General features: G+C 43.7%; 1 protein-coding gene across 2 annotated transcripts; it reads right to left on the bottom strand.

Moving 5' to 3' along the window:
- Nucleotides 1–7,682: 7,682 nt before the first annotated feature.
- Nucleotides 7,683–9,542, bottom strand: REPTOR-BP (REPTOR-binding partner). 2 transcript variants are annotated; one of them, XM_017630173.1, is made up of 4 exons: nucleotides 9,376–9,542; nucleotides 8,399–8,480; nucleotides 8,208–8,333; nucleotides 7,683–8,145 (listed from the first exon to the last, which is right to left on the bottom strand). In XM_017630173.1, the coding sequence occupies exons 1-4, from the start codon at nucleotides 9,418–9,420 to the stop codon at nucleotides 8,117–8,119; spliced, it is 282 nt and encodes a 93-aa protein (XP_017485662.1). In that variant the 5' UTR covers nucleotides 9,421–9,542; the 3' UTR covers nucleotides 7,683–8,116. The 2 variants fall into 2 exon arrangements, with proteins under 2 accessions (XP_017485662.1, XP_017485654.1); XM_017630165.1 differs by having other exon boundaries at nucleotides 8,212–8,333.
- Nucleotides 9,543–10,083: the final 541 nt, after the last annotated feature.

Genomic DNA, 10,083 nt, shown 5'->3' with positions numbered 1-10,083 from the left:
TCCAATAGCAGTCCGGTTTACAGGATTTAGTCCGGAGTTTTTTTTTCCTGCAAGTTCATGAAAAGTGTCAAACGATCAGCTGATTTGCACGTGCAAACAAAAACAAAAAGCGGTGTAACCAAAGAACCTTATTAGTCTGTTCCTTTGAACTTCGGACTAAAACCTGTGGAACTGTCAAACTACAATTTTACTCTCTCTAGTGAGAGTAAAAGGAGAACAGATGCAGAAGTGCACGGGAACGCAAAAAGCACTATTTCCTGTAAAAACGTCAGTCGGTTTGTTTACATGTCATTTGTACAACACTGATTTGGTTAAAATATCACTAACTAATTATTAAAATCTATACATATTCAAATATTTCGTTGTTTACTTCCATATTTTTACAAATATAAGGTTCTTTGCTTATGGGCTGTTTTTGCTTACGCGTAAAAGCACATTTAGCGCATTTAGCTCTAAATGTACATTTATCCATACAAAATTCGTCACCTAAATGCAACTAAATGCAACTCCATTTATGCATTAAGAATGTAAATGCTAAAAGCAACCCTGTGATCTTCCAAAATTTCGACGATTCGAACCACGGTGCAGCGAACAAAGGTGGCGCCGTCAGTGGTACCGCTACTTTGGTTTTGCCGATTTTGGCAGTTGTGGTAACTTTTAAATAAACCTTTGTTTACAAATCTGCGAAAGAGAAATTTGAATTATAAGTGAAGAATCAGTTTAAATCGTGTTAATTTGCAATTTGTGAGTGATTTTTGAGTTGAAGACTGCGTAAAAACTAATACAATGAAGTGCTGTGTGTTAAATTGCGATAACCGTCAAGATGCAAGAAGCGTAGATGCAAGTGTAGCGCTGAGACGAATCGGTGCATTTTGTGTACATAGGGCACGGCAAAGCCGTTCCCAAAATGTTTCTCTATTATTATATTAACAGCATTTCCTCACAGTGATTTTGTTTCTGCTCCACGCAGCCTCCATTAGCAAGTTAGCTTATCAGTCCCGCAGAGATGCTGCTGCAGTTTTCTGCAGCAGCCTTAATTGCAAAGCAATGGAGTGCACTACAATGTTCACTGTTCTCTAATAGATTAGGTGAAAAATTCAATATTTTCGCATTTAGCAAAATTAAAACACGTTTTTCGTAGTAAAGTGAACTGCTTTGGCTGTTTCAACTCGTTCTTCTTTTCGCTCTATTCTTTGTTTACTTGTGGTACGCAAATGTCAACACGCAGGACGGCGCAATCTTGTATTCTATCATTCTTGNCATCGTAGGATGTAGGGGCTGCACCCCCATGATTTGCCGGCCAGTCTCCTGCACACCATTAAAGCTCGTGTGGCTTTTGTTACAGCGTACTCAATGTGCTTATTCCATAGCATTTTGCTGTCAAAGATGACTCCTAGATACTTTACTTCATTACATATTTCTATCTCTATGCCTCCTAATGTTATAGGGTGCATGCCTGGAAGGTTTCTTCTCCTAGTAAAAGTAATAACGGCTGTTTTGGCGGGGTTTATGTTAAGGCCCACCGTGCCACACCATCTTTTAGTTAGGATAAGTGCTCTTTGTACAATGTCGCAGAGGGTGCTTTCAAATTTGCCCCTCGCTATAATTACTATGTCGTCCGCATATCCTTGGCACAAAATGCCGTTGTTGGATAGTAACTCAAGTAGTTCGTCTACTAGTATACTCCTAAGCAGGGGAGACAGTACGCGCCCCTGCGGGCAGCCTTTTACCGTCATCAACTGTATGATTTTATTGTCAGCTACGGTCTCTGCCAGTTTTGTTCGCAGCATTGTACTGATCCATCTTCGGATCGGGATGTCTACGTTCCTTCTCTCTAGAGCTCGATCTACTGCCTCGTGTGAGGTGTTATCAAAGGCTCCTTCAATGTCTAAAAATGCACAAAGTGTTACCTCCCCCCCCTCAAGTGCATTCCGTATGGTAGATGACAGCTGGAACAGCGCTGTATCCGTCGATCTACCTGCACGATAGGCGTGTTGCCCATGATGTAACGGCAATGACGTCAGGGTGGTGGACCTTATGTGGTTGTCTATGATCTTCTCCATTGCCTTAATGAGGAATGATGTTAGACTAATCGGGCGAAAAGATTTCGCCAGCGAGTAGTCTTTCTTGCCTATCTTAGGAATGAATTTGACACAGGCTCTCCTCCACGACTTTGGGAGATACGCTAGTGCCAGGCTTTCCCGCATGATTTTGATTAAAATCGGGGTAAGCAGGTCCAGTTCTTTCTGGAGTAAAATCGGCCATAAGCCGTCCACCCCAGGGGTCTTATAGGGCTCAAACGAATCGATGGCCCATCGTACGGTCGACCAGGTGAACAGGCATTTTGCCGTCTTCCAGTCCTCCGAGGCCGGCTTATGGTATTCATCACTATCCTCTGCTACCGGAGTCAATGCTCCTGGGTAGTGTGTTGTCAGGAGGGCCAAGGCCCTCTCTTCCTCACTTTTGGTGTAGCTGCCGTCTGGTAGTTTTATCGCCATATGTGCAATCTGGCAGCCTCCGGGGTGGAGGTGATGCCTTCACAGAACAATCTAAAACTGTTTCTCTTGGCTTCGCGAATCGCTTTGTTATAGGTGGTTAGGGCTGACAAATAGTCATCCCAATTCCCAGTACGTTTCGCACGGTTAAAGAGTTTTCTGACCTCTTTCCGGTGACCTGAGAGGTTGGAGTTCCACCATGGGTTTCTATTCTGTCCTTTTGGTGAAGTCAGCCGGCAGCTTGATGTATAGGCATCCGTTATTGCCTCATTTAGGCTGCCGACCTTCGCCTCCAATTCCACCCATCGCTTAGCCCTGTTCTCTACGTTTGTGGTGGTTAGGTTTGCCTGTAATAGTCTGTGATAGCTGTTCCAGTCGGTCCTCCTAGGATTCCTACTGGGCGTGGCTCTATTCATGGAGATCTCTAGGGAAAACTGTATAATCCTATGATCCGACATTGAGGGCTCCGAGGAGACCTTCCAGTCCGAGATCAGATTATCCACCCAGGTGTTCCCAAGAGTAACGTCCAGAACTTCCTCTCTTACCCTAGTTACAAAAGTGGGCTTATAACCTACATTGCAAATACTAAGGTCCTTACTTAATATAAAGTCTAGTAGAAGCTCACCCCTTTTATTGGTGTCAGTGCTGCCCCACTGTACATTATGTGCGTTGGCATCACATCCAATAACCAATGGAAGGCGCAGTTTCTCGCTGTACTCTACAAGTCCTCTGACTTCCTCCGGTGGTATGGCGGCATCCCCTGCGAAGTAAGCCGAAGCAAAAACTACCTCTCTTGCTTGTCCGTGGAGATTTACCGTTAGTTGGATAGCCACCAGATCTCTCGTTAAAAACTCTGAAATGCAGAAGTAATTAGTCTCCTTCTTTAACATAACACAGGCTCTTGGGTTATCACATGCCAAATCCCAGATTACCTTAATAGATTTCTCCGTCAGGCCCTTCACCTGACCTTTATACACCCACGGCTCTTGGACTAAGACTATGCCCAGATCCTCCGAAGTGAACTTCTTTGTGATGACTGCAGATGCAGCTACCGCGTGGTGGAGGTTAATCTGGGCAATCCTAAGGCGTGGTGTTGTCCTCATTTTTTACTCTGGACCATCGGCTCGTCTATCTCTGAGAGCGTTAGGTCCTCCAGTTCTCTGCCAGGGCTTTGAAGGTTCAAGCCTTCTGCCAGCTCCTCCAGCTCCCTGGTCGACGGCACGTTTTGTTGAGCTGCCCGTCCTGTCGTCTCCGTCGTCGCGGTGGCAGCCGCGGAGGTCAAAGGCCCTTCCACGCGGTGCTCGTCGACAGTTTTGTCTCTATCAATTGCTGTCGATGAGGCAGCTGCGGAGGTCGAAGGCCCTTCTACGCACTGCTCATCGACGGCCATTGCCATGCCTGTTGATGCCTCACCTGTTGGCGTCGTGTGGGCAGCGTCCCCAGGAATTCTCTGCTTCCATGGCTTGACGAGGACGTTCCCGTACCTGTAATTGAGCCTAAAACTCTGCCGTCTCATGCTACAGAAGGAGTCTTCATCGACAGCCACATTCAGCCGTAGGTAGCCGTCCTCAACTTTTGCCTCCATGACTCTCCAGAGTGATGTGTTGAGGCTCTCGTTCTGAGCTCTCAGGAGACCCAGTGCATAGTCCTGGCCCCTGTCTATGCTCCATGGGAGGAAGATGGTGACATTATGGGTTGGTGGTATGTCATCTCCGCTCCTGGTGTAAAGCGCCGGCCCTTCCCACCCATTGAGCGACGGTACTGTCTGTCTCAGCCATTCGGCAGTTGCCTCGTCTCTGCAGTCCACCAATAGCAGGCCCGGTCTGAAGTAGACGCCCGTAAAAATAAGTGGGCGGGTCCACCCCCTCAGAACCTCATCCATAATGATGTCCTGCAGTGATGTTAGTTGCTCTGGAGTGAGAGACATGGCGGGGTACTCTTGGGGTAGCACCGCTATCCTTGTTGCTCTCATTGCGTCTGCGTAACTTGATTGCTGGTTCTGGTTAGCAGCTCCGTGCTCGTCTTGTCTATGGCCCCTCCTCCGATCGCTGTTTCTCAGAGGCGACCCCGGCGGGTGACCACAACGCTTTGCAGGTTGCCTTTTTGTTGCTGTTGGCACACGTTGGTTGCCGGTGGTTTTGGCAGCTGGGGCTTCTTGCTGTACCGGTCTCACGGCTCGGCTCCGCGCAGAGTCAGGACTCATGCCTCTTGCCAGGTATCGAAGGTAGCGTGCTACTCCAGCGCCGCTGAGACCCCTTCTACTGGGGTCGTCTCGTGCACCTGGTTTCCCTGGATCGGGGGTTGCTGGGCCGCGCCGACGTCTGGGTGCTCTTTTCTCCCCTTGTTGGTCTGCGCTGCTCGCTTGTATACCGGTGTGAGCGTTGGGCGAGGTCATGCGGCCCTCAGTCCGTCCTCCATCAGCTGTGCGTTGTGTAGTGCGAGAGGGCGAGGTCTTACGGCCCTCGCGCCCGTCTCTTTCGTCCGTGCGGTGATGCGTGTGATGTGGAGAGGTCATTCGGCCCCTAGGCCTGCCCTCACCCTTCGTGTGCTGGTGCATGCGCTGAGGCGAGGTCTTGCGGCCCTCAAGCCTATTCTCCTCGTTAGGGTTGTGTTGCGTGTGGCGAGGTGGGGAGGGGGATCGACTGTTTATATCCCTGGTGTTCGAAAGGTGGTGGACACGGGGCGGCGTGGATCCTCTGCTGTCAATATGACGTTTGGCGTTCAGTTGTTGCTGATTTCGTGTAGGCGAGGTTCCAATGCCCTCGAGCCTACCCCATGAGGTTCCATGCTCGCGTGCATATGATGGCGAGGTTGTCCTGCCCTCAAGCCTGTTGTTACCACCCGCCTGTTTGTGTTGCTTGCGGTGTGTTGCGATGGTCCAATGCCCATCTGAGCTGCTGTCGGAGTCGGCATCCGGATGCTTGCGGTTGAGTCTCCTTGCATACGCAGACCGTGACTGCGGTTCGGAGTGATGATGGGAGTGCGAAGGCGAGGTCATATGGTCCTCAAGCCTCCTGCGATCATTTCCGTATAGCTGCGCTGCGCCAAGGGAGGAGTTCAATCTACCCTCTGGCTTTCTTCGTGGGTCTTCGCGTCGATGATGGTCGCGATAGGGCGAGGTCGTTCTGCCCTCCAGCCCTCCGCGCGTGTCTTCCCATAGCTGGTTGTCGCAATATGTTGACGTCAGCCTGCCCTCACTCCTGAAGTGTTGAGGTTGAGATCCTATTTGTTTCCTAATTAAGTGTGGAAATTATAATTGACAGCACCGACATATGAATATATACACAAACAAATGTTCGGTTATGGTTAAAACAATTCAAGTTTTTGTATTGAATTTTCGGTTTACAATTTATTTTTTCCTTTTCAGTAGGGGTTTTTGCACATTATCTTTTCCGTGAGAATTTATCGTAATAGATACGGATCTGAATAAGCGACTGGAACAAAATATGAACAAAAGGTTCGGCAACGTTTCCGTAAAAAACAAAATGCGAACAAAACTCTCGGGAGGGTTCTCAAAAACAAAAGGAACAAAATTCTCATGAAAGTTCTTAATAAGAACAGAATGAAAACGAAATTTTCGGGATCGTTTCCATTGAGAACGCAATAAGAACGAAAGTATCGAGAACGTGTTCAAATGAACGTTTTGCTAAAGAAAGAACAAAAGTTTTGTGGACTTAACGTTAAGAGTGGGGTCTGCGTGTTGGAATGAAAAATCGTTTCAGTAAGAACCATGCTTGTTAATTCTAACCCAGAGAAAGTTGGATCATTTCAGATCGTTTATCATTAGGGTGAACTGTCCATTTATGGAAGAATTTTTAATTTCCTGTGCAAGAAAAGTTCGTGTCTTAAGTCTTTCGTTGACTTAATTAACATAATTATCTTCCAGTTCCTTTTTATTGATGTCAATATTCAAACATTTCCATTCTTCGCGAACAGTTCAGAGTAAATTTGTTCCCGTTTCGTTCTCTGCCAGGACGTTCCTGAGGCTTTAGTTCCTAAATTTTTCTTCGCGAGAAAGTTCCTTAGACTTTTGTTTCCCTTTTATTCTTTGACAGAACGTTCGGAGACTTCTTCACATTTTATTCTCTTAAAAATATTACCGAAAGTTTTGTTGAAATTTGGTTCGCTTTGGGAACGCTCCTCAGGATTTTGTTTTTATATATTTCCCGTTGAGAACGTTCTCGATAAGTTTGTTCTCACTTTCGTTCTTGTCAAAACACTCCCGAAGTTTTTGTGCTCATTTCGGTTTGGGCCCTTAAGCGTTCTTACCAAGGCGTATTTAACAAGGTGGTGTTGGCCGTATATAAGTAAAAAATTACACTAACAAATTATACGCTGATGTCCATACTGTCATTGGTATGAGTTACAACAAACACATCATTTTGACGTAATGGCCTCCACGGCGAAAAACTCAGCTGGCGCCCCAACACCACCTTGTTTAATACACCTTGGTTCTTAGGAACAAAACTACGGGAATGACATTTAGTTTCGAGCATACCTTTTGATGACACGAGAATGATGAAGTCCCATTATCCTCAACAAAGTGTTTTAAGCAAGGGTATGTGGTTAAGTTTGTCGAATTCACAACGATTTGGACGATTTAGCGAACCGCTGGGATGAAGCAACGTTTCCCTGGAATAAGGTTAGGAATCACTACCCATTGATGCATATCTCTGAGAAGGAGTGTTTGGCTGAAAGTAGAATGGAAAACGTCGGTGTATATTGACCTCTAATGCGTCGAGGTTATTGGGCATCTAAATGGATATGCCGCCAATTCAGTTATATTTGACTTTGTTATGGTATACGCCGCCATAGTCACTTCTAGGTAACCACAACATAGATATATGTATGTATATCTAACCAAGGACCAGTAGCATTCTCCGAAACTGTTTGAGAAATTGGTATGCGGTTGCTACAACATGGTCGACCTAAATTAGAGTGACAGAGTTCTTTTAAACCCAGAGGTCTGTTGTTAATAACAAGTAAAGGGGAAAAATTGTCATAACTGAATATACTATTCGAGGGAAATAATATAAATCAGAAAAAGAATTCACTAAATTCCAATACACATTTTCAATGGAAGTTATCGAAGTCCTTCCGGAAAGTTTATTTTAAACCTTTTTGCGCGACTCATCCTAGTATTCTCGCGGATTAGCTATTATTTTGTTTAAAGTACTAATTGTCTAATTCGTCGGTGTATCAATCTGTGCTTTTATTAACTTTATATAAACAATGGTGACTTCGTGAAAACGAAGACTTAAACAATTCATAATTATGTATCCATATAAGAGCTTGTATAATTACTATTCTGATATTTATGTGGTTCACAAGGTGTTTTAAATGCCGTATTGTCGTATGTCGAAACCACAATAAACTATTTTTTAACGGTGTAAAATCCAATTAAAGTTTACAACATACAATAATACGACAATATACAACACCTTGTAACTCCCTAATTTTGTTTGCAGCCCACAATTAGAATTTACATTGTTATAAAAACCAAAACAAAAGCTGTTAAAACCCTTACAAACTACCGAGGTATTTAGTTTTACATAACTTGTTCCTGTTTTAGCACACCCGCCTCTTCAAGTAACTGTTGAAAACCATCAGGTATGTTGCCTTCACTTAGTTCGGAGCTCCACTTTTTGTACTATAAAAAAGCGGTTGAATAAATTTAGCAACTAAAGTATATAAATAATTGTGTATATTGACCTACTCGCTCCAGTTCTTCACGCAAAGCTATTACAGCTTTCTCTCGGTCTGCCACCAACTCTTCCAAATACTGGTATCGCAATTTTTTGCGGGCACGACATTCCCGCGCACTTTGGCGACTACGTTCTGTCAAAAATTAATAAGCATTTGGTTTATACAGATACATTATTTATATATATGTACATACGCACCTAATTTGGCTCTTATATCGACTTTTTCTGTTGAAGCCTTGCGACCAGGTTTGCGTCCGCGTTTACCAGTCTCTTTACGTTCCTAGAAAGATAAATCATTTTTTCTTTAATAGATTTATTTACGAAAAAAGACGGCACATGCCATCATTTTGATTCCTTCATTAAACTTCACAAACATACCCTTATTTAGGGTCAAGAAAGGTATAATAAATAAGGCACGAATCCTTCGAAGTAAAGTACAGCAAGTTTACGCCCTCCTTAGTATACATAAGTATACTAAGTATATGCTGGCATTCAAATAAACCTGATAAATCTAGTACACACGTATATCTTCAGGATCATTGCAAAAGGCCTTATTTGACCCTATTCGGAATCTCTTTTAATATTTTTTAGCTTTCAAATGAACCTGCTTAACAATAAATAGCTTAACAACTATTAGCTATTGATTTGGTAAAGTAATATATGTATGTATTTAGCTAAAAAAAAACCTCCCTCAATTTCGCCTTCAAATCAAATTAAACAGCGTTTCCAGTGCCAAATTCAAGCTTCGATTTTCTTGAAAAACTAAAATTTTCAAATAGAGTACTTACAATGATGACGACATGTTTAAAAAATGTAGATTCTTTGTTAAAGCGAGATTGTCCCTATTATGAATTTTCATACGATAGACGATAAACGCTTGCAAGCGTATCGTATGAAATCAGTTCTTGTATTATAGTTTTCATATGCCCGACAGGTGAATTGTTGTTAATAGCTGTGGTTTTTGTTCACTTTTCCTTGCAAACCAGCACAAATCAGCAACGCTAACTTTCGGATTTCATACAACATCGATTCGTAAGAGAATAGCAGAACGCAAACGTTTATCGTGCATCGTATGAATTCATAATAGAGGGGTATTAGCTATTACAAACATTCAGTAACTACGCCATAAAGTCATTTGATGTCCTGGACATATAGACCAATATAGACATACTCACCGAGAGATTTGGCTCCTCAATCATCTGCATATCTTCACAATCCATTTTTTGAATCTTAAATACTATTTCCCCTCAACTCAATAAAAATATTTAATTTTTTAACTCCACTGTGTTTATCAACAGTTGCGATTTTTTTGCTTTTTTGTTGTCTATTTATGATATGGTTACCAACTTCCTTTGCAGTGGTAATTTCAGTTAAAATGCCGCCAGATGTCGCTTGTAATCACAATGGCTTATTTTCTTAGACTGCGTCTATACACGAAAACTTTTGTCCCCTCGATTTTTCACATTCCCTTTTGGTGTTGCTCGTTTCATTTACACACGGCTATTTGTGTGTATGCAATTGTTGTTGTCAGCTGTGAACAGCGGTTCAATTTACACAGACGAACGAGAGCACAAAGCGTGTTGCCCGAGCACGAGCAACTCGGTGCCTCTCTCCTTTCCTCGTCGCGCTCTCTCCAACAAACGACGAGTTGCGGCAACAAAAATCGCCGTGTGTAAATGAGTATACGGCGCCTTTACATTACCGCAGAACTCCACAGGCGAACAGCGATGGCCTACCAACTGTCATTTTGACGAGCAATGTGATTGCAAGTTTTTGTGTGTGGGCACTTTGATGTCTTGAAATAAGCATTTGCCGCATGACGCCACCAGACAACATTCTCTCAATTTCGGTGTTTAAAAACATTTAAATCTTTAAAAAACTTG

This window comes from Rhagoletis zephyria, unplaced genomic scaffold (genome assembly GCF_001687245.7).
Source record: "Rhagoletis zephyria isolate East Lansing unplaced genomic scaffold, Rhagoletis_zephyria_1.1 Rzeph_scaffold_00085, whole genome shotgun sequence".
Taxonomy (NCBI): domain Eukaryota; kingdom Metazoa; phylum Arthropoda; class Insecta; order Diptera; family Tephritidae; genus Rhagoletis; species Rhagoletis zephyria.
Note: the sequence above shows the minus strand (reverse complement) of the source record. Positions and strands in the feature narration are given on the sequence as shown.

What these genes read in the sequence shown, in the direction of transcription:
- REPTOR-BP (XM_017630165.1), bottom strand. Translation starts at nt 9,420, where the DNA reads ATGGATTGTGAAGATATGCAGATGATTGAGGAGCCAAATCTCTCG. An exon ending in TTGAGGAGCCAAATCTCTCG is followed by an intron (nt 8,481 to 9,375) that starts GTGAGTATGTCT and finishes TTATCTTTCTAG; the next exon opens with GAACGTAAAGAGACTGGTAA. An exon ending in TGCGTGAAGAACTGGAGCGA is followed by an intron (nt 8,146 to 8,211) that starts GTAGGTCAATAT and finishes GCTTTTTTATAG; the next exon opens with TACAAAAAGTGGAGCTCCGA.